The sequence below is a fragment of the Oncorhynchus nerka genome, linkage group LG28 (genome assembly GCF_034236695.1).
Source record: "Oncorhynchus nerka isolate Pitt River linkage group LG28, Oner_Uvic_2.0, whole genome shotgun sequence".
Lineage (NCBI taxonomy): Eukaryota > Metazoa > Chordata > Actinopteri > Salmoniformes > Salmonidae > Oncorhynchus > Oncorhynchus nerka.
The window spans coordinates 43,458,611-43,484,059 of NC_088423.1; the positions used below are offsets into that span (position 1 = coordinate 43,458,611).

The 25,449-nt window shown below is 44.9% G+C and overlaps 1 protein-coding gene across 1 annotated transcript in view; it reads right to left on the reverse strand.

Moving 5' to 3' along the window:
- LOC115113252 (baculoviral IAP repeat-containing protein 6-like) overlaps positions 1-25,449 on the reverse strand; it is a 142,214-nt gene that overhangs the window by 36,989 nt on the left and 79,776 nt on the right. Inside the window, 4 exon segments of the mRNA XM_029640721.2 lie at positions 18,258-18,423; positions 19,559-19,723; positions 21,770-21,987; positions 23,946-24,249. Coding sequence (XP_029496581.2) covers positions 18,258-18,423; positions 19,559-19,723; positions 21,770-21,987; positions 23,946-24,249 — 853 coding nt within the window.

A 25,449-nucleotide genomic window follows, 5' to 3' on the forward strand; every position in this document is an offset into this window, starting at 1 on the left:
AGCCTAACTGTTGGTTGATCATTGTAGCCTACACCTTATCATTTTAATTCCATTTTTGCATCGATTAGAAATATCCCACTCTGACTGTAGCGCGGCTTTGATTGACAGTCAATAACAAGCTACACGTGTAAAATGGACGCGTCTCTGTTTAAACGGGTGCACTCATAACTGTCGTTTTATTTAAATATCGAATGCAAATGGCATATCCTTGTAGGCTATGTAGCATCGTCATATCATTTATAAATATTTTAGACAAAGCCTTAAAAGAAAGCAACAAAAAAAAGTCTCCCAAGTTATCGAATACTAACGTCCGTTCGGATAGTCAAATAACCGTGCCCATCCCTAATACAAACGCTAGTTTCCGTCGCACAACTTCAATTTTACAACTGTTTGGAGTATACACTCGTGTTATGGTGAAAGGAACAGTAAATTGCACTCGTTACCGATTCACCTCAGCACTATAATCTGGTGAAGTATGTCAGTCACAGTCTAGTTAGCAAATGTGAGCAACCGCAACATTCAAACGAGGCTACAAAGAAAACTAATGGGACTGTAGCGACTGTGTTGACTTCAAAAACTAGGTTTCTATTCAAGCGTTGGTTGACATGGTAATGGCTCTATAGTATTGGAGAAAAGTTTTTTTTAAATGGACCCACCGTTACATCGTGACGTGTCATGTCGTAACGTACAGCACGCATAAAGCAATTATTTATGTCTTACAATCTCTCTCCACCAGGTGTAGCACTTCTATCATCCTTTAAAAACAAGAAATGGACAGTGACAAGGGGGGATACCTAGTATTTTTTTGCGTCATCATTGCATGCGATCATCATTCTCAAAGCCGCTGTTCACTTCGAAGACCCCTTCAGCACTGCCCTAAAAACCAGATTCAAATTCGACACAAACCTTCAAATAGGTGTGTAATGACACAAACTCTTTATAGTGTTTTATTTACATTTTAGAGGCGATAAGGTGATAAGTTGGACAGGTAGAGTGAAAAAAAGCGATTTTCCCACACATCTCTCCTTCTCACTATCACGCATTAGTTTCTTTTCCCCACCCTACATTTTTAAAAAGACCCGACGGGGCTCATTGTCTTCTTTAATTATGCAGAAACGGGCAGCGTGGGGGTCATGTAATTGATTCTGTTGGAAAGGGGAGAAATTGTGATTTACAATGGTATTGACATTACAGTTGATCTGGAAGTATTACGTTTTTGGGGCGCTAAAATAAGGTCAATTGAACAGACCAAGGCGATGTACAAAAGTGAGTGAGTTTACGTTACATGTATAGATGAACGGTTCCGGGCACTGTATCTACTACGCTTTGTTTCGGGACAACCTGGATCACTCAAGTTCCAATGCAGCAATTGTTTGCTTGCCGAGGATTATAGGTTTGAGGTGGATTCCTTGATCATGCAGGTCGCCAGCCTACGTAAGAAACTGGGGCAAACGCAGAGTGGAATGTTTACCTTTTCTACGCCGGTGGCTGAACGGCGTTTGTGTTTGTTGGATGCATCTCCACCTTGTTGTTATCCGACTGGCCGGAGTAGCCCGGAGCTCCCCTATCTGACAGTGGAGTCGAAGGAGCACAGCAAGAGGAGCATGGCAATCAACAATGCTCGCATGTCACAAGCCGTGGAGACAGCGGCCTCCCACAACGCAGTCTACAGTCCCAACGAGAGGCCCGGAGCGGATACAAACAACCAATAGTTTCTCCGTCCTGTTGCCTGTTCTTCCTGCACCTTCGCCGCTGGGGGTTACCTGTGTCTGCGCCCACAGTGCCTACCCCTAAGATTTTGAAGTCGACATTGGCAACATGCTCTGGATCGAGCGGGGCTTCTCCATCTCCAAGTTGATTCTATCATAGTCCATGTGGGTTTTAATGACATTATGAAGGGCAGCTCTGAACAGTTGAAACTGGATTTTAAAAGAGCTGATTGACTCTCTACTAATAAAATACCCGTGTTATCTGGCCCTGTGCCCTCTCAATCGTGGCGTTGAACACTTTAGCAAGATTCTCTCTTCACATCTGGTTCCATGATTATTGAAGCTCAAAGGGTATAGCTTTGGTGGACAATTTCGATACCTTTTGGAAACTAAAACATGCTTTATAAGGAGGATGGGATCCACCCAAATCACTTGGGTTCCTAGATCCTTTCACAAGGCTGCGTTGAGACAATGACTTAATGACCCAAGCCCAGCTCAGTTAATCCCTACTACCATTGTGACGCTGAGTTGTCATAATGCTTCAGCAAATGTACATTATACCAGGGGTTTTGGTAGACAATGCAAGTAACCTCATTTAAGTTCCTCTAACTTCCCTGAATGCCTCTGCTGATCCTACAGCTATTGTATGCAGTCATGTGCCTATGAACCAGTTTTATACTGTTAGCACTGAGGCGGTGTGCCCTAGTAGGAAGTCCACTGTGTGCAGATCACCCTGCACTAACATAAATAACATGAGCATACCTACTTCTGCTAAGCTTCCCAGTAAAGCAATCAATCAAAACAAGCATCACAGAAGGTGCTCAAAATAGCCCATGTTAACATATGTAGCATAAGAAACCAGTTCCATGAAATCAATAACTTGCTAGTATCAGATGACATTCATATTCTGACTCTCTCTGAAACTCACTTAGATAATACATTTGATACAGTTTTTGCAATACAAGGTTATAACATTTACAGGAAAGACAAAAGCCAATGGTGGAGGTGTTGTTTATATTCCGAACCACATTCCTGGAAAGTTTAGAGAGGATCGCATGTTAAATAAGTAATATGGCTACAAGTTCATCTGGCTCACGTTAAGTCCATTCTTTTCGAAAGCTGCTATAGACCAAAGTGCTAAGTCAGTATCTAGATAACGTGTGAAATGCTTGATAATGTGCGTGATATCAACAGAGGTATATTTTCTGGGTGACTTAAATATCGTCTGACTTTCATCAAGCTGACCACTCAAGAAAAAGCTTCAAACTGTAACCAGTGCCTGGTTCAGGTTCTCAGTCAATCTACCAGGGTAGTTACAAACAGCACATGAATGAAATCAACGTGTATTGATCACATCTTTAATGCTGCAGAAATTAGCTTGAAAGCAGTATCCAGATCCATCGGATGTAGCGATCACAATACAGTAGCCATATCTAGGAAAACCAAAAGTTCCAAAGGCTGGGCCTAATATATTGTATAAGAGGTCATACAATAAGATTTTTGTGATTCCTATGTTGTTGATGTAAAGAATATTTTTTTGATCCATGGTGTGTAATGAGGAGCCAACATACACTGCACTTGACACATTTATGAAATAGCTTATTCCAGTTACTAATAAGCATGCACCCATTAAGAAAATTACTGGAAAAAATTAAATCCCCGTGGATTGATGAGGAATTTAAAAAATGGTATGGTTGAGAGGGATGAGGCAAAAGGAATGGCAAATGAGTCTGGCTGCACAACCGATTGGCAAACGTATTGCAAATTGAGAAATCATGTAGCTAAACTGTATACATTTTTTAAAACTACACAATGAAACAAAGAATGACAGTAAAAAGCTTTGGAGCACCTTAAATTAAATATTGTGAGAAAAGGCAAACTCGGCTCCATCATACATTGAATCAGATGGCTCATTCATCACAAAACCAACTTATTACTTTAACTACTTTAATGATGTTTCTAATTGGTAAGATTAGCTAACTTAGGCATGACATGCCAGCAACAAACGCTGACGCTACACATCCAAGTATATCTGACCAAATTATGAAAGACAAGCAACATCATTTCGAATTCCGTAAATTGAGTGTGGCAGAGGTGAAAAAATCATTTTGTCTATCAACAATGGACAAGCCACCAGGGTCTGACAACTTGGATGGAAAATGACTGAGGATAATAGCAGTGTGTGCTCCCAGGCTTGGAGGGAAGCAAAAGTCATTCCCGCTACCTAAGAATAGTAAAGCCCCCCTTACTGGCTAAAATAGCCGACCAATCAGCCTGTTACCAACCCTTAGTAAACTTTGGGGAAAATATTGTTTGACCAGATAAAATGCTTTTTTACAGTGAACAAATTGACAGACTTTCAGCAAGATTATAGGGAAGGACATTCAACAAGCACAGCGCTTGCAAAAATGACTGATGATTGGCTGAGAGAAATTGATAAAAAAAGATTGTGGGGGCTGTTCTGCCGCCCTGCTGCGTTGAGGAAGAGGTCGCTTCATCTCTCTACAAAAAAAAAATAAACACAATTTCGTTGGCAGTAATAGCTCCGGTTGTGTGTGCTCAACCAGCCGCCGAGGAAGAGACTGTGGGAAGCTTGAGCGTTCTCCCCTCCCTCCTGCCACAAGGACCCGGCCTCTCTCTCTTTCCGCTTGGTTATGCAATGCACGTCTCTCCCACGGCTTGCACAGGGGACCCGCCACAACACAGCCGCCACCAGCTGCAGGTGCAGACCAACATAGCAACAGCTACGCAGCAGCACTCAGGCTTTCCAGCTCTCTGGGATTTTACTGTTGTACTTGGCTCTTTGGAATACCACTTGCTGAGCGGTGGGCTGTCTGTAGTAGCCGCCGCAAGCGCTAGCGTCTCCAGAGTAACCATACGCGACTGGGCCTCCGGGTTTCAGCGGCAGGAGATAGAGAGGCGCCTCTGAAAGGCACTAATTGCTCTGCTCCCGAAGGTGGGAAGCAAGAAAGGAGGAGAGAAGAGGGGGCGTGTACATTTGTCACAGAGACTGTGGCGCTCGCTCTTTGAGCTGCTAAGAGGGTCAAAAAAAGACAAGAAGAGCTGAGGAGGAGGAAGAGGGGGGCTGTGGTGGAATTTGGAATTGGAAAGAGAGGGGCGGGAGGATGGGAATCATAGTGGGGAGGGAGGGGGAGCGTATGGGGAGAGGGTTTCTCCAAGCCCCCTAGTGCTTCAGCTGTGGTGGAGGAGAACTGAGGAATAAAACAACAAAAGCAAAAAACGGAGACTATAGCGCAACCAACACCAAGTCACCATTTAACCCAGGGGGTGGCGCAGAGGACTGGAGAATTCATACGGCAAGAAGGGGGTGATTTTTCACAGAGAGCTGGGTCTGCGCAGAGCCACGCACCAAGGCGCAGTTGGGAGCCAGGATCTCCTTTTCATTCATTCTCTCCGACGCTGGGAGCGAGGCTACGCAGCCAGCCTCCCCGCTTCCCAGTAATGCAGGCTCCCGTGTGTGGCCATGCATCCCCGCTCAGGACCCAAAAGCATGCTGGATGTCACCCCACTCTTCACGCCGTAGGGTAAGAAACCTTTTTCACCCCTCTTTCTTCAGCTCACCTCCGCCTTTCTATTCTGTCTCTCTTCGGATGGATGGTAGGAACTGCCTGTTTGAGATTCAGGGAGGGGGGGGGGGGGCAGCTGTTTCCGCGGGCTGCTTATTGTTGACGGTGTTGTGGCTGTAGCTTTGCGCCGCATGCCTCTCAGCCCTGGCTGGATGTGGCAGTGTCACTGACTGTTTACCTCCCTGTAGATTTCCCTGGGAGGTCTGACACCAGCTAGACCACCGGCGCCATAGGGACACTTACACGGAGTGGTGGGCAGAAAATCATTAACTACCTTTGGCGAAAAAAGGGAGGGAGGGAGGGTGGGTGTAAGGGGCTCTAAATGGGAGCATTAAATTATGCTCGTTTTGACACGTCCAATGTCATTGAACATTTGCGGGGCGTTTAACTTTTGTGTTGCGGCTAGACATTAAGGGATGTTGAATACTAGGATTCTATTGTGGTGGGCACAACAGCTATGGCAATGAATAAACAGAGCATAGGAATTGTTTTGTTCGATCACCATTGATTTCTTCTTGAGGATTCTGTTGGCTAGGCTAGTCGAGGGCTGTTTGGTTCAGTTTTCCCCAGGGCGCCGTATAAAGCACATGTAGAAGAGGACGAGTGGGGAGGGGAGTTGGATGCATCGCAGCAGTGCAACCTTAAAAGAAACATCTACATTAATTCCCATTGCCTGTGTTCTCTTGATTGTGGGCTTGCGTTGTTTCTTTTCTCTAATGTTTGTGTCTCTGTATGTGCCTATGTCATGGGGGCTGCCTCCATCCCCCTCTCTCCCTCTGCAGATAAGTGCCAGCAGCACCCCTGCCAGGTTGAGCGAGCATTATGGCCATGGGTCCCACGGTCATAACTATTGAGGAGGTGCGGGCGCTGGAGAGCAAGGAGGAGCAGGAGGAGTCCATTTTGGCCTTGCTGGGCATCGTTGGCACCTTCCTCAACCTCTTTGTCATCGTCTTTGTTTACATATACACTGTCGTGTGACTTAAGCCAGAGTCGGAGTGATCCTTCAAACGACAAGGCACAAACCAAGATTCCTAAATCAACATATACTGGATTTTAAATCCAGAGCTCCTCCTCCCCTTAACTTTATACTAGTTAAAAACGACATGAGCAGTTTCCCAACACAGAGAGTGAGGGTGGACAGTTACGTGGAGGAGACGTCTCACAGCCACAAACCAGGGAGATAACAGTGAGCTGGTGGCTACATCAGGACCATAGCTGTGCTGGATCTGGATCCAGGATGGGCAGACAGACACTGGCCCAGCCCCAGCCAGGGTTCACTCTCCCAGGCTACAGGCCAGCACAGCCTGGAGTGGAACATCACCTTGGACTCATTGGCGTGATGAGGGAAACAGTGTTACTGACAAATCTCCTTTGTCAAATGGATTATAAAAACGAAATAAGGGACACTGATGTCACTGGCCTGGATGGTTCAAGGAGCATGGCGTGGAGGAGGCAGTGTATGCAAAGAACACTGGGAAGCCATTACAGATGAACTGTACCTCACCATATCACATTGGTAATCTTCCGGGTACAGCATTTTAAACTGCTTGGTGGGATGTCACAGCGCACGTTACCCCGGCAATGTGGCTCTGGAGGAGCTTTAATGTAATGTGCTGCTTGCCGTCAGATAGGCCACACACGCGCCCGCACACACACACACACCCCCCAAAACCAAAGGGTTAGTCACCGCTTCTCATGATTTGACAGATCACAACAGAGCGATCTCTATTGTCTTTATCTCGCTCCCGGCAAGAACTGATCTGCGAGGAGGGCAGGAGTGGCAATGACTAGGAAACATTTCTATTCCAATTGACCACCTGGGACTTCAAAACCAAACTGGAGATCTGCAATAAAAAGGGAAGTGGAGAGAAAGACCGATAGGAGAGCCTGCGGTGGTGATGAAAACATCCACAGGATTGGAAAGGACCTTGTGGGCGCCAGAAAGAAAAGCTCTATTCTGCATTTACTAAAACATAAGGCCTGACTTACACGGTCTCTTTCTGCATATTTTTCCACGTTCTGTTCGGTTATTGGGGGTGGGATGGGGGTGGGGGTGGGGGGACTGACGTATTTGTTCATGTTGATTTCAGGGTAGTGTCAGTAATCCTGTTTCTGTATAAAAAATGTAAAGCTTTTATAAATATATGGATAAACTCTAGATGTACTGTGCTATAGGGAAAATGTAAACAATAAAGTTAGAATGTATGAATTGGATTAGCCTCAAGCCTAATCTATGATGGGTTCTGTGTGAGAATGTATGCATGAGTAAATGCCTGTCTGAGTATGTGAGACCGAACGCATAGATACCAGTAAGGATACGAGACATACGGTGAAGATGGGTGCGTAACAGGAAGTTTGTCACATATTCAAAGGGGCTGGATGGGGTCTGTATTTTCACTTCTATTCACATGCTTATAGCATGCCTACAACATGTTCCACTAGTTAGATTCCCTCCTACCCAGATTAATATTAGGATTCAGAGAGAGTCTTCAGCTTTCACAGCTCGGTTTCAGATGTGTCGACTGCTACTGCAATCGGAAACGCACATCAGGAACTTGAAATCGTGTCAGTTGCACCTACCTCAATGTGCTGTGTGTGTGAGCGTGTGTATGTGCACATTGTGTGTGAATCAATGGGGTCAAGGACACGCAAGATGAAGTAGCTAGCAAGTACAACCTGGGTAACTACACAAGTGAACAACGCACACTGTTAGGACACACCACGTGCTACAAAACCAAAAAGGGTCGCTGTAATCAGACCAGGTGCTATTAAATGACATCACGTGCTCGGAGGATAACGACAAGAAACATAGCAGCCCAATGAACCTCGGAGCAAAGCACCACTATTGACTCCATCCGCTCCCAGCCCTAATTCCATCTGCCTGTTCCTGAAGCTAGAGTAAGGCTGGGACTGCCTAGGAAACGAGTTCGGGTTAATCCTCATGTGCACAGCATTTGTTCCACAGTGCTCCAGTAATGTCAGAAAGGACAACATGCTTTCAAGGAAAGGCTCTTACGAAGGCAATGCCCTTACCATGATGAGTACTCTTACCACGGGGAGGCCTGCCTGTGATCCATACTTACCGCTGCCCTTACCGTCTTACTGCTAACCCAATCGGCATAGACACCCATATCTACTTCAAAACGGCAATACAGAGAAAATTCCATAGTAGAATAGGCGGCCAGCCGGGGGTAGATTGTCATATGCAAATAGGGGGAGGGGAAGCGTTAATGAATCTGGGGTGGTGAGTCGTTTAGCATTCGCCTTGTGGATCCAGGTCCACTAGGAACATGTCCAGCAGTAGGGACGAGCACTGTAGAAATGTAGTCTAGGTGCTGAGAACTGGAGCAGTATAGGGCAGTCACGATCCCCACAAGGGCCTCTCCATGAGATTATGGGGTCTGGGCCATGAATAACCTGTCCAGCCCCCTCTCTGGAAGCCTCCCTTGTTCAGATGACCCACTACATCAATGTACAGGCCCATTAAACATGGATGGCTTATAAATCACATCTGCTTTTGAAAAGGGTGGAATCGGAACGAAGACAAGAGGGAAGAGTGGAAGAGATGCTAATGCTGTGGAGCGAAGCCATCTCCGCCCATGGTTTCTGCGCGTAGATAGAAGCACTTGGCCCAAATGCAGTATTCCTCACCAATGCACCACACAGAGAACGATTCACAAAAGTGTGGACTAGATGCTTGTCCTGTCTAACAAGCTGTTCCTAACATGCTCACGGAGGAACGGTGAGGTGCGGGGGGGGTTCACGTGTGAGGACGGTTGGGTAAAAGGGGAGTGAGTGAGGGGAGAAATAAATGTCATTTTCAATTAAAATAGATTAGTTTCGCAGTGACATTAAAAGGCATTACCTCTCACTAATGGTCTAACTTCCTGTGATGGAGTGCGCGGTGGTGTAATGCGTCCCAAAAGGATTGCCAAGACACCGATGACTAATGTGGAATAATACGCAAGCGGCGCAGCCAAGTTGGAAGATTAGCAGGAGGAATGAGTATGGCCTGAGGCAGATAGACTAAGGGGAGAGGGAGGATGGGAAGAGGGGTAGGCAGGGGCCACACCAAGCAATGGGACACAAACCCCCCTCCGTGTCTCTTAGGAGAGCATGGGAAGGCTGGGCTAAGAAATTCATCACAGCATGGCGGCTATTAGGCAGCACACTGAGGATGAAGAGCATGAATGGAGACAGAGGAGTGTGGTGCTGTAGCCTTAATGATGCTTTTAATGTCATCTAGTGTGTTATCCCTTAATAAAGCTAGTAGCCAGGTTTTTAAATGTATCGACACTGGATGAATGGTGCATGGTATGAGAATGGGTTTGGACTGGAGTAGCCCATCTTAATAGATTTCAAAAGACAGATTGATGTGTTTGGTGTCATTCCTGAAGCAAAGGTACCGCCACTTTTCCGAAACACCACACAATCCAAGCTGCAAGGACCTAGGCCTCCAGAAAAAAATGTCACCAAATCATTAAAAGAATATGTAACTGTTTATACAAGTAGGGCTGGAATTTTGGAAGACTGTAATTGGCCAGCCAAATGACCGTGGCCACCATAATAACCGTTAAAAATAGCAAAAATAAACTCAATTATTTATTGAATTGTATTTATTTTGACACTTTCTCCTCCTGACTGCAGGTGCTGCCATAGAAATATAATGAATAGAATGGGCATCCCCATTCAAGTCAATGATGGCATAATGGGTGGACTGGCGGCCATTGCTATTGTACCCATAGGAGCAAAGCAGTAAGTACAATGTTAAAATACACTACAAGTATGTGGACACCCGTTCAAATTAGTCGATTCGGGCTATATCAACCACAGCCGTTGCTGACAGGTGTATAAAATCAAGCACACAACTCATGCAATTTCCATACGGAAACATTGGCAGTAGACTGGCCTTACTTAAGAGCTCAATGACTTTCAACGTGGCACCGTCATAGGATTCCACCTTTCCAACAAGTCGGTCTGTCAAGTTTCTGCCCTGCAAGAGCTGCCACGGTCGACTGTAAGTGCTGTTATTGTGAAGTGGAAACATCGAGGAGCAACAGCCGCGAAGTGGTAGGCCACACAAGCTCACAGAATGGGATCGCCAAGTGCTGAAGCTCGTTAAAATCACTTCCAAGTTCAAAACTTTCACAAAGCAACATCAGCACAATAGCTGTTCATTGGGAGCTTTATGAAATGGGTTTCCATGGCTGAGCAGCCACACACAAGTCTAAGCTCACCATGCGCAATGCCAAGCATCGGCTGGAGTGGAGTAAAGCTCACCACCATTGGACTATGGAGCAGTGGAAATGCGTTCTCAGGAGTGATGAATCACGCTTCACCATCTGGCAGTCCGGCGAACTAATCTGTGTTTTCCAGATTCCAAGAGAAAGCTACCTGCCCGACTGTAAAGTTTGGTGGAGGAGGAATAATGGTCTGGGGCTGTTTTTCATGGTTTGGTCTAGGCCCCTTAGTTCCAGTGAAGGGAAATTAACGCTACAGCATATAATGATATTCTAGACAATTCTGTGCTTCCAACTTTGTAGCAACAGTTTGTAAAAGGCCCTTTCCTGTTTCAGCATGACAATGACCCTGTGCACAAAGCGAGGTCCATACAGAAATGGTTTGTCGAGATCGGTGTGTAAGAACTTGACTGGCCTGCACAGAGCCCTGACCTCAACCCCATCGGGCACCTTTGGGATGAATTGGAATGCTGACTGAGTCGGGCCTAATCGCCCAACATCAGTGCCCGACCTTACTAATGCTCGTGGCTGAATGGAACCAAGTTCCCGCAGCAATGTTCCAACATCTAGTGGAAAGACTTCCCAGAAGAGTGGAGGCAGTTATAGTAGCAAAGGGGGACCAACTCCATATTAATGCCCATTATTTTGGAATGGGATGTTTGATCAAGTGTCCACATAATTTTGGCCATGTAGTGTATGTGCTGGGATTTGTTGATTCAACTCAATATATTGCATGAGCCACATACATTAGCATCTTTTGAATTAACATTCAACATTACCATGGAATTATTGCGTCAGAATACCAGGCAGCCATACTCCAAGTCGGTATTAGATAGAATGTCGCAGCCCGCCCGCCTTGGGGGAAAACAACCCATGGTTACCCCATTGGCTCACTGCAAAAACAACCCTTTTCAAACACATGTTCTTGTTGAAAGCTTGTTTTAGTCAAAGGTACAACAGATCTAAAGATTACTTTTCAACATCGACTGCTCCTGAGCATTCTCACTACTTGTAAAAAATGTAACGTAGGGCTTCCCGCATGGCCCTTGTCATGACGGAGCTAGCAGCTAATGACTGGAATATTAAGCTAGCAAAGACCAACAAACAAAACTGACTATACAGCTACAAGTAGTGAGTGGAGTTACAAACGGACTATACTAAACAAGTTCAATATCTTACCTGTGAGGAAATGTTTTCCACACACATAGCTACGTGTAGCCTACTTGGACACCTGGTCCCCACAATTTCCCACGCCGAACAACCTGAAGCCACAGGGTTCTAATTCTCTACATGGGAGAACTGTGAACTATAAATCAGGATTTTTGATCTGGTTACACGTACATTAAACACAGTAGTTGGCGCTTTTACAATGGGGGCCAACGGAAAATAATGTTTTCTACCCCCCCAATTTGTGGTCGAGGGGAATTCCGTCTCACGACTGAGTATTGCAAGTGTACCCATGAGTTTACCAGTCAAATCGCCAGGTTCCAAGCCCATTCTATTCATTATATTTCTATATGTGCTGCTGCATTGCGGGGGCTTTGCCTTGGCAACCAGACTATTTTGCTTGTTTCAGCAAGTTACGGACTCAAACACACGGATGCCCGACCATCCCATCTTCAGCCAGCGGTTTGTTCCAACCAAAAGGTTTAAACGGTTATGAAGTTTTCATTTTCATGACAGTCTTCATCCATAACCATCTGCTACACCGTTATACGGCAATTGTGCTAGCTCTTTCTACAAGCATCATGTAAAAAAAAAATGTAACGCCAGTGAAGGTAAATGGTAGACAAAATGGAAAGTGAAAGCAGTACATTAAGTAGAAATGAGATGGAGGTTTCAATCCCTCCTTCCAGCAGCATATGACAGTTGATCATTAGTGGCACACTCCTACTGAATATCAAGTCTGCCTCTGTCACCACACCCACAGTTATCAACCTCCCAGGGCTGCCTGCCCCCTGCCTTGCACTTAATGCTTTTTGGAAGGAACACCCCCTCCTCCCTCCACTCCTCAGCGCAGCACGTTATATAAAAAATTATATATATATATATTTTTTTAAAGACGTCAGGAGTGCTTAGGTCTCTTCTCATTTTTATATTACCAGCAACCTCTTTGACATTGATTGACAGCTCATGGCTCTGAGGGCTGGCGCCGATACAACAGAGTGAGAGGAGCCCTTGGCTTCCATCAGCACACACACTGAACCGACTTACACTGACCATACTGCACAGTAGATTCATCACCAAAAAACACCATTTGTTATTAAATTGGGTGATAAAACATGTCAATTGAAATATTAGTCCATTTTAAAAGGCAAATGTTTAATCACAACAATGACATAGGAGAAAGGCCAGCGACAATGAAGCGGCGGTAAACATTGTGATTTAATAGCAGACGGCCCCGGCTGCATGTTTGCACACACCACGCTTGAGCGTGTCTGAGGCATTTAAAAGATAATGAGGACCAATTACAATACTCATCTCTTTATCTGCTGTTATTTAATTATGAGACCAGGGGCGCATTAATGCACACCACAACACACATACAGGAACAGACACACACACTGACAACATCGGACAAAGAGGCAGTTGCGGTTACATACACAAAGCTATTAGCTACCTCCACCTGATATGCAACTTTTATTGAATTACGTAAGAAAGCAAATCCTTCTGAATGGAGGCTACGTTGATACAGGCCTACCTGCCCATTTCAGCTCAGAACAAACAGATTGAGAAGCAGAAAATCATTTTAGGGCGAGTCTATGCACCTTGTCGAAATCAAACATGCCAATAATCTGTCCATAGTCAGGGAAGTGATGTCTCCTGCTAAGGGTTCATTATAAGCAAAGTATTTGTAGAGAGAACGCAATGAAAAGGTTTTTTCAAGGTGATTTTATTTCCTTGGTAGTGTGCCAACTTGCCATTGTATTCCTGGCAATGGCTAAAGGTCTGTGAGCAACTATTCTGTTAATATTCATAAATAACTGGACAAAAACATAAGCGAACCATAAAATCACCACAAAATGTGGATAGATCACCACAGATTCTCCTATCTCCACAATGGATTCTACTATACCCACTAGTGCTTCACAGTATACGCAAACTTCTGTACTTGAACATGAAAAACAGTGCGGTACTAGAAGTTATTACGTTTGGTAATTCTGTCAAATGTGTCTCATGGATCAACTGTCAGCCAATGTCCTCAGAGCGTGAAAGCACTGTGCCTGCTCCACTTTACCTGCACTGGGAGACTGGGCTGCATCATGTTAGCTCCCCACTCATGCTGCACAGAAGTTAGCACACTTGAATAATGTGACACGGCACGAAGAAAAGTAACTGTACGCAAAACAACGCCCATACAGGCAAGAAAACTTTACAATGCAAGAAGATACCGGTAGCTTCAGTGACGTAGCGCAGTTTCGCAGCGCAACCCCGCAACGTGGTAGACATTTTGTTCCCTCATGGGGCTGGGGTAATATTTTGCTGTTTAAGAGCAAAGTATCAGCATTCAGACCATGTGAAGGAACCTAATAATAAAAAATGCAACTGGATTTATTTCAACTCCGTCAGACAACATAAAAGGAATTTCATCTTTACAATTATTGTCCAACAAGTGTTTAAAGGCCATGATTGTTTAAAGGGACATTTCTAAAACATCCAACTTCATATTCATCATCTCTAGCACCATCCCAACATCAACATGCGAAAATTGTGTGTTTCTATGTTTTGTAGTAAAAAAAAAATATATATATATATATATATGTTTTCAATGACATCGGTGTGCATCGTGTGATTATAACCAATTTTGATTAGGTATTCCCTGCTAATTGATTGATGCCATTGTAAATACTAATATTCCTCTCTTTTTCACTACAAAACAAACACGCATGTTGAAATTGGGGTGGTGCTGGAAATGAATATGAAGTAGCCTTTTTTAAAATTTCGCTTCCAAACATCAGATTTTGCTTTATAGCACTATTACATGCTCCAGGGCTAATTTTGTTAGTATTATTGGCATGTTTTTCTAGATTTAGAACATAAAACATTTATAGAGCAAACATCCTCACTTCCATCTAGCACGCAAATACTTTAAGTATAGATGGCAGAACAGTGATTAAAATGTTTTCAGAATATTGACTCCAGTGACGGAGTTGATAAATCCTCAAAATGGACATTTCTGCCTCTAAAAATAAAAAGTTAAATGCAAACATCAGTAAAATGATTCATTTGAAAATCCCCAATAAACACTATTCTATCAGATGACAAACAAAATCTGAGTTGATATTTTACAGAGTTGACAAAAATGGAATTTTCCTTCATTAAAGTAGTATATACAGTAGCAATTTTGCTTTTCCTCAGATGCTTGATGACTCAAATCTAATTAAATGTAACACACTTGAACCAACATTTTCTATCAGGCAGAGGGAGTTGACACTTTAGGGATGTGACCATGATGCCAACATTGTTGTTTGAATCTATCAAAAGTAGAACTTTAGAGACCATGAGTGGTCTTATTAAACTACATTGTAATAAGGACATGAATAAGGGGTCCCTAACGGTATTGCGGACCCTGCTCATTCCTGATTAATGTAGGATTTTAGACAAATCTGACAGAGTTCACCAAATCTCCAGACACATCTTTTAGGAATCACAGTTCTTTAAAGTCAGAGGGTTATTGCAAGAAACCACATAAGAATTAAATATTGATACATATTATTCTTGCCTCGTGAACGACGTCATTACTGGTTAAAGAGACCGAGCACACACTTATAAAATAAGCTACTTCTATGCAAATGTTGTTGACCAGTATAAGAAAATAAGTCCCAAATGGAAGGGAAACAGATCTTCATGTGGATACAGATGACATCCGCCAAAACAAGCTCAATAACGCAATCCATGCACACACTTACTGAATACGCATTCATGTGAACAGGCCTAGGCTTCATCTTCATTTATAAATAGAGAACCATTTAAATAAATGATGGCCATTATGTTATTGTTAAAAAACAAAGTCAAATTGATTGTATGATTGATTCATTAGTGCATACATGGCTGTCTCTGAAAAATGTTGACGTAAAAAAACGTCCAAGGTAATGATATTGAACTCACTATTCCCAACAATTGAACAGAGCAGTAGCCAAGTTGGTCTGGATCATTCTGTAACTTTGGTTTATGCAAGGCTCATATGAAAACAATCCAGAGTCACAGCTGAACAGACAGCAAACCTAGTCAGAGCAATGGACTGACCCATCATTTAACTCTTGTGTTCAGTTAGCTCTGGGTCAGCCCTCACCACCAGGGACGAGGGATTACCTTTGAGGATTACCATCATATCCTGCTTTCACAGAAAACCTTTTCAGACCCTGATCACATCAGAGTACAGACTCCGCACATAAAGCACTGTAGAATGACGATGGTACATGCTCAGAATAAGAATTACCTTCACTAAACTTTTCTACCACAATACTCGAGGGACAAAAGGTTCTAAGAGTTGCTCGGTGCGGGGAACTAATTATTTCTAACAAAAACGTCTGTTGCATATTAAAATAATATATAACACAGCATAGAGAATGAGATCGTGTAGAGCGGCGGACACTTATCTATCGTCAGAAGATAAAATGTCATCCAATTTTCCTCATAATAATTACTACCAGACGGAAGTCACAAGTAACAAATTAGACAAAACCTATTCATTCTCGCGCATGAAAAAAACTGAATCATAAGTGGATGGGTATCTTGAAAGCTTGGATTAATATCATTTAAATTGTTTATTGAACTTCATTGGAGAGCGTCGACCCCCACAGAAGCAATAGCCATGTTAGAGGAAGATCCTGCAGCTACATCTGTGTGTGGTCTCATCAAGCAAATGATCCCCACACACCACCAGGTTGCCTAGCTGCAGAAAAGACAGTCTTCCAGATGAAAGACCTCATCTAAGGACATCACAATGATGAAGAAAAAAAGGTTCTCCTACTAATAATTTGCCTCCTTTAGAAACGTCATTCTATTTCCAACACAATATAATGCACTTCTGACTAATTCTTCATCAATGCATTGAGTAGAATAGGAGTCAGAACATCGAAAACAATTGTGAGGAAACGTGCAACACATAAATAGCCTACTACCATTAGCGTAACATTTGAAAACATCTACAACTATGCGGTCTTATATTCCAGTGGTTCCCAAACTGTGGAGCAACCCCAAAGGTAAGAAGATAAATTACATTGCACTGGCACACAAACCCAACCCACCTCACCCGAGGAGGACATAACTACAATCACATGTTGTTGGAGACCAGGAGAAGCCATAGATCATGAGAAACACACAATGTAAAAAGGGTATCATCTTTCATCATCACCAGTGCTGATACACTAAATCGCCAAAAGTATGTGGACACCTGCTCGTCGAACATCTCATTCCAAAATAATGGGCATTAATATGGAGTTGGTCCCCCTTTGCTGATATAACAGCCTCCAAACGTCTGGCAAGGCGTTCCACTACATGTTGGAACATTGCTGCGGGGACTTGATTCCATTCAGCCACAAGAGCATTAGTGAGGTCGGCCACTGATGTTGGGCTATTAGGACTGGCTCGCAGTCAGCGTTCCAATTCATCCCAAAGGTGTCCGATGGGGTTGAGGTCAGGGCTCTGCGCAGGCCAGTCAAGTTCTTCCACACCGATCTCGTCAAACCATTTCTATATGGACCCCACTATGCACAGGGGCATTGTCATGCTGAAACAGGAAAGGGCCTTTTACAAACTGTTGCCACAAGGGAAATCTTAACGATACAGCATACAATGGCATTCGATTCTGTGCTTCCAACTTTGTGGCAACAGTTTGTAAAAGGAACTGTTGCCACAAAGTTGAAAGCACAGAATCGAATGCCATTGTATGCTGTATCGTTAAGATTTCCCTTCACTGGAACTAAGGGGCCTAGACCGAACCATGAAAAAACAGCCACAGACCATTATTCCTCCTCCACCAAACTGGCACTAAGCATTAGGAGTTCTCCTGGCATCCGCCTAACCCAGATTTGTCCGTTGTACTGCCAGATGGTGAAGCGTGATTCATCCCTCCAGAGAACGCGTTTCCACTGCTACAGAGTCCAACGGTGGCGAGCTTTACACCACTGCAGCCGAAGCTTGACATTGCGCATGGTGAACAGTTATTGTGCTGACGTTGATCCAGAGGCAGTATTGGAACTCGGTAGTGAGTGTTGCAACAATGGACAGACGATTCTTACACGCTTCAGCACTCTGCGGTCCCACTCTGTGAGCTTGTGTGGCCTAACATTTAGCGGCTGAGCCGTTTCCACTTCACGTTAACAGCACTTAGTTGGCTGGGCAGCTCTAGCAAGGCAGAAATTTGACTGACTTGTTGGAAGTTGGCATCTTATGACTGTACCACATTGAGAGTCACTGAGCTCTTCAGTACAGGCCATTCTACTGCCAGTGTTTGTCTATGGAGATTGCATGGGCAAGTTTGCTCATTTTTCTATACCTGTCAGCAACGTGTGTGGCTCAATAGCCTAACGCACTTATTTGAAGGAGTGTCCACATACTTGTTGCCATGTAGTGTACGTTCAACCTATCAAATTAATTGTTGTGAGATTTGCCATCGACTTTCCCGTTTCATTAAAGGCAAAGCCATCCTAAACGGGAGTTATCATAACCTACATGGAAACTTTCAACACAAAGTCTAAAGAAGAGTGTTCATTCACCAGAATCGTTGCGTAGGTAGGAGGACATGGCTGGAATGAGGCAGGACTGGCTGAGCAGCTCCTGCAGTACTGTGGGCAGGGCGTTGCTGTTGTGGCCCCTGCTCTCCCCCGTAGGGGACTCTCCGTGGCTCACACAGCCTGCTGGGTTGATGTAGCTGGCCAGCACCTGACAGACAGAACAAGTGGTACACACATATACTTTTAGCAACACGTGTAGGCCTCAAGGCTGTTTTACAGTTGGTCTAACGATATGTCATGAACATTCTATTGGTCGGCCAACATCAAACTTGTGGTTATGGAAATATAAACAATAAGCCTCTGCATGATATCAGCAGCCCGGTGCTCCAAATAGCATACTTGCGCTATTTTAACACCAATAAACCCATCCTTTTAAAAATGTATTTAGTAAATGTCAGCTGAGCAAGAAAGGTACAAATAATGACCAGAGTATAGCTGACCACATCTTTAACTAACTTTAACAATGAATAAAAAAGTAGCTATAGGAAAATAAACCCACAACATTATTTACAAGGTAATGATTGCGAGCTTACAGAAAATAGCTTAAGGTTGTGAGTGTTTAGAAATAAAAGTAGGTAATTTTATCATCAGAGAATTGTATAATTTGTCCAAAATAGATTTGCCTTTGTTGCTGCATCAGCCCAGTAACCACGACAACGGATGATGCAACAGTCCCAGAGGCATTCACTTTTTTCCATGTCTGTGCGACACAAGGAAACTGGCAGTCTGAGCGACGGTCTACAGACATTCCACCAGAGTATAAATTATGTTTTCACCAGCGACACATGTCGCATTCTAATTGTCTACAGACTTGTCGTTATACCGATTTTAAACCTTCTACCCTGAGGTAACTAGACAGGAAGTACTTCTGTAAAGTACGTAAGAGCATAGGGCTCCCGAGTGATGCAGCGGTCTTAGGCACTGCATCTCAGTGCTTGAGACGTCACCACAGACATCCTGGTTCGATTCCAGGCTGTATCACAACCGGCCGTGATTGGGAGTAACATAGGGCGGCGCACTTTTGGCCCAGCGTCGGTCGGGATTGGCGGGTGTAGGCAGTCATTGTATATAAGAATTTGTTCTTAACTGACTTGTTAGCCAGTTAACACTTTTATACTATTGGGAAAACCCCCAGGTGCACGTTTCGGTCCATGCCCTAGCACTTCACAGCAGATTCAAATAACCAACTCATCAAGCTTTGATTATTTGAATCAGTTGTGTAGTGCTAGCAGGGGGTGGGGGACGGGCAGAGTTTGGGAAACCCTGGCGTAGGGGATTCTTACCTGCAGAAGACATGTGACGTGCTCCTCTTCCAGCCTCTGCTTGGTGAGGGCCTGCTCCACGTCCCAGCCTGAGGCAGTGGAGCCTGTACCGAACCCAGTGCCCTTGGCCCAGTACAGCTGCTGCTCCTCACTGGTGCCCCCTCCATGACCACTGGACACCGTTGGCTGGGGACAGACAGAACCAGAGAAAAAGTCATCAGCACAACACAGGAAATCAGCAGGGGGAAAGTTCAGCCTACTGGTCCACTGTGATGACAACATAGGCCTGGACAACAGATAATAGCATTCCATAAGCTCATGAAACCAGCAAAAAAATGTTAGCATAGCGAGAGCTAAGAACGTTTAGCCTTCTCGAGACTGCACCCTTTCTGACAGAGCGGCTTTGGCGATCATCAGGCGTGACGCGGCGTGCTATAAAGGTCTATGGCAGGGGCTGTCTGACAAGCAGCTAATGATGCGCTCTCCCAGCGCATCTTTAACGTCGCAGGAACACTCCCAACGTGCACACAAGCGTTACGGGAATGTTACTGGCTAAATGGAGCTGTACATGCACCTCTGCCAATAGAGATCACTGTCAAGTCTATCAGTCAACTGGGGCGCAGCGGAGACCATACAGTATTTTCAAAGATTTTTTTTAACAGTAGGTGGGATGAGGCCGCTGTGATTTTTGAACAGTTCACTGTATTTTCAAAGACAGCCATTGTGTGTGTTTTGTATATGGTCGAAGCAAGCCCAGTCCTGACCCAGCAGTATAGGGGGGCTGAGGTATGCTCACGTCATAAGAGGTTGGAGATTAATCACTGAGCCCTGGAACATCAAATCAGGGAAGAGGTGTGTGTGTGTGTGTGGACTGACCGTCCGCCGGGCTCTGACCACGGTCTCATCTCCGGCCACATAACTGCCCGCCGCCTCGAGGACAGTCATTACCACTGTGACAGGACTTTGGCCCCGCGCTCAATCTTTAAGCCCGGAGATCTGTCCTCAACTCTGACAACTCCATAAATCCACACTGGTGTGTGGACTGGAGCGCCTGCTGAGACAATCCACAGTGGGTTGTAGTGCTGTAATAGCCTATCCTGCTATAGAACATGTCATCTACGGCGGTTTAGCTGAGTTTAGGCCTGTGATCTATGGCGCTTGGAGCCTTGTTAGTGGGCATTGCTGGGTGTGTTGAGTTTCTCCTAGCCTCTGCTGAGTCCCCAACAACCGGATGTTCTGGTTTTCAGGCTAAATGGAAAGAGCCTGTGATGCAAACTTCCCTATTTGAAATTAAACAAGGTGACACTCCATCTCAACTCCCACCCCCAGCTGGATTGGTTGAACAGTGCAGAAGAGACCCTCCCGACAGTTATTTTTCTTCTAATCAAGACCAGTATGAAGGGGGGGGGTCTAAGTTCAGGCGTTTCTTTTAAGCTTCTAGTGACCAAAATCAATACGGTGATCGATACAATTTGGTGGGTGAAATCTGGTCTTTGATCCGAGTCGTTAGTCATCTTTGAGACTCAGAGGTCCTAGAAGAGTACAGAGTCCTTTGAAAGGCTTTGAGCAGGAGGTAAGACTTGACGCCCAGCAGAAACCCCAATAGAAGACGAATCACTCCATTTAATGGGCATGGCAGTCAGAGTCCATGATTCAATTCCTATTCATGATGTTCCCTTCTGCCTGGAGTTGGCAATAATACAAAGGACACGTCTGTTCAAAGCCAGACCTGCCTCTTAACATTCCCACTAAACAACTACCCAATTTATCAAATGCTCAGTGGCGATATGCATAAGAGCGCAGAGTAAAGCCCTGCCAGATAGAGTAATACATAACATGACTGATCCTCACCGCCCGTCTCTCACTGAGGGAAAGACAAAACGACGCATTTCTCCCTGGAGAGTGAGTACCTCTTTATTGTGTCAAGCCAAACGCACCGGAGGCAGCGTCTGAACACTAGACTAGAGCACCACGTCAACACAACCCAAAATAGGTTGACGCTGGCCTCGATCCATCATGAACACACAAGAGAACGCAAATGGACAGAACACATTTCCGCTGAGATCTGTCCACATCCGGTGACATACGAGTATGAGTGTGTGTGAGCTGTGTTTTCATTCATGCTCTGTTGAGCACGAGCACGAGCACACACACACACACACACACACACACCAGGAGAGCGACAGAGAGTGAGGGTGTGTGTTCCGGACAAGTCCAGTGTCTGGGCCTCACCTCTGAGGAGTTGCCACTGGCATTGGGGACACGGGGCGCATGGTGGCTGAGGGCTGACAAGCAGGCCAGGATGAGGTGGATGGCTCCTATCTCCAGGGCCATGCGACGCAGCAGCACGCCGTCGTCTGTGGTAAGAAGTGTCGTGCTGAACAGGGCCCGCAGCACATGAAAGGGCAGTGTGGGCAGCACATTGGCCGACGGAGACTGCAGGATGTGACCTAAGGGGAAGGTAGGGAGAGATACAGCCAATCAAGGAAGGGGAGAGAGACAGGGCGTTTCTCAATATGCATACTATCGTGTTCCACACACATGCTCTGAGTGCATTCTCCAATGACGTTCTCTTGGGTACGTTCTTGTGAGGACTAGAGCGTGGAGAACGCATAAAACATTACATTTGAGAAGCACTCGCACTCCCCCTACTGTATTACCTCACGCTGCACCTCTCCATTCACTGAACCTTCTTCCAGCCAGGACAACGGCAACAATAAACAAAACAAGATATACACAAAGCAAACGTTTCACAACTACCAGCTAGATATGCAAATCGTAATAATGTAGCTAACCAGATAGTTCAACAGGTAAAAATTACAAAAAGAATATCATGCAAGATAGATGTGACTCTTCATTGGTAGCTAGCTAACAATTATTTGTGGCTATCTGGCTAGCTAACAGTAGTAGCTTGCCAGTTAGCCTTATTTACTAATTATGGGTTTGTGCTCTACGGTAACGTAGGCAGGTAAACATGCCAAAATTAACACAGCATGTATTTATTAACATATCAAGAAAAAATATTGTAGTTAGGCAACATATGAGATGTCAATAGGCAACATCTCATTCCTTAGTCGGAGAGTTCAAATAATGGGTGCCATTGATTTCAAAGAAACCATTTTGTAGGCAATTACGCAATGCATACTCATAATTAGTTAAAAATCACACGATGCACACCAATGTCATTGGAAACACTAATCTTACTCCATCTTTTTAACTACAAAACACAACATTCTCACATCTGTTGATGTTGGGGTAGTGCTGGAGATATAAGGCTTTAGATTATGGGCTAAATACAAACAAACTATCATTTTTTACGTGGGCGCATCATATTTCTTTGCATACATATTCCCTTGAAGTTGTATTGATGCGTGTTTCACAATATGTATAAACGGGAGTACGCAGTCGAGAAGAAACCTCCGTCGTTCACATACTCTGATTTGGACTCACACTCCGACCCTCCCGTGCTCAGAGCAGAGTAGTACGCATTTTGAGAAACACCCAGTCAGTCAGAGAAGAGAATTGATAATATCACTGGATAAATGTGTGAGAGATGGTGAGAGAGATTACCACCAGAGAGGTGGAGGAATAATGGCCAGAAAGGATGGATACATCGATTTAGCACTTATGAGAATGAGGCCAGAGAAGATAACAGCCGACTAAATGGCAGGCTGACGGTGTGCTATGTGACCAGTGTCACTAAACAAGCTGGCAGCCTGCTGTCCATCAATCATTAAAGGGCTGTTATTTCAAGGACTAAAGAAAAAAAAAGCATTGGCAGGACAACATAGTTGATTTCAGGCCCTGAAGGAGAGAGAGGAACTAAATAGGCATCAATAATGAAGGCAGAGGCTGGCTGGGGAGGAGTTGTAATGTATGAGAGGGTAGGACTTGTCAATATTAAACAAGCCAGTGAGTCCTTCGGCTAAATTACCCACAGGGTCCGCAGACTGGTAGTCTCAAGGACTGCAGGGGAAGAGCCGCATCAGGGGGAACAAACGTGCCTCAATTGTAAATGGAGGGATTAAAATCTCTCTTTCCATCTCTTTCTCCCCGCTCTTGGGGCCGGCTGCTTTTAAAGGAGCCGATTTACATGCGTTGGCCACTTTATGACACTGATCGCTATGTATTCAGGGAATTATCGATCGGCTGGATCCACAGCTTGGCAAGATCAACTGCCTGACATAGTCAGTCTGAGCATAGGGGGGGGGGGGGTTACCTGCTATAAGTAGGGCTGACAAGATTTGTCACTAGGAAACCTGCAGCAGTCTCCTTTATTAGAAGCATAGGGACCTGGTCATCCTCAATGGTGTCCCCAAATACAAACACACTTAGAAAATCATCCATCGAAAGGGCCAGGAGTTTTCCTGTCCACGTCTAAAACTGTGTGAGGCGTCGTGTCACTTACTGCCCTCGCCGTCATCGGTGACCCCCAGCACCAGGCGGAGCAGACACTGGGCGTGCTTCCTCTCCTTCAGCAGCTCCTCAGCGTAGCCCGGCAGGCGCAGGAACAAACCGAAGGCCGCCAGCGAGTGGGCGGGGATGGGCGACATGGTCTGCACTGACGACTTGTTGATGGGCGGCGGCTCGGCGGCCATGGTCTCTGGCGCCTCGTACACGAGCTCGCCGGACTGCTCGATGGTGACCCACTCAAACTGGTCGCTGTCCTTGGGCTTCTCTTGCGTGGTGGAAGGCACCACCGGTGGACTCACCTGCACAGGACGAGCCAGGGTTAGAATGCGGTTAGAGGACAATGCTGACAGATGTGCTGACTCGGATGGGATCTGAAGGTCATGTGCTGTGTTTGGGCACTGAGGGTAGTAGGGGGAATATGGAACTAGACAGCTGATATTCAGATCCATAGAGCTGCTGTGGGGGACTTGGCATAGAGCCCTGCGAATAAGACATTTTTTTTAAATGGTATCCACGAGTTCAACTGAATCTGGGGAAGTAGATCAAGGGTTTCATAGGCAAACATCGGACATATCCCTTTAAGATGAAGGCGAGTATCGGAGCTGCAGCACTGCAGAGAAATACAGTTATTTTATGCATAGTTGTGATCAATATAATCAATTCAAGCTCAGTTGCACTAAGAGTCAGAGTGGATGTCCAGGAACAGGCTGTGATTAAACAGCTAAAATACCAGTGGGTCAAAGGGCATCGACCTGAGCTGTTTGGCTAACCTATTAGAAAACACTACACAGTCAGTCCTGGGTAAACAGAAAAGCATCACCTGCATCAATATCGATGCCTTAAGTTGACTTTGCTAATAGTCTTGCTCAGGGTGAGAGCAGAACTCTTCAATTATTCACAGCATTAAGAGCGTGCCCAGCAAACACTATCCAGTGAGAGAAAAGGGTTAAACTAAGAATGGATGCAATATCCTGTTGAGAAAGGGTTATGGTAAACCAACCAACGACCAGTCATGTATATGATTCATATCGATCACAATGCTAAGTACAAAACAAATAATCTCACTTGGTAGCCCTCGTGGGGCGTCTGCTTCAAACCACCAGTAGCTCTGGGAGACTGCCTGAATAATTCAATTTGCTGCAACAATTTGGAAGGGGGGAGAAAATAACAAAAAGAAAACAGATTTAGTACCTGGCAGCTCTCAGAATGCATTCCAGCTACTCACCTTGTCACTGTGCTCTCTCAATTACTGTTTAAGTATCCATTTACTTTCATTTAGGAGGCATGATGTAGCACCCGGGGGAGCGCAGAGGAGACAAAAACGAATTTAGACTGAATGGCAAACCCAGTGACTTGCCATGCCTCTCAATAAGCTGGGCCAACAGTAAAGACATGTCATTACTTTGGCAACCGCAGATCCGCATTGGAATGTTCTATATATGAAAGGTAACTTTAATTTCTGAAAGGGAAATTCCATAATTTTTCATCATCTCCAGTAC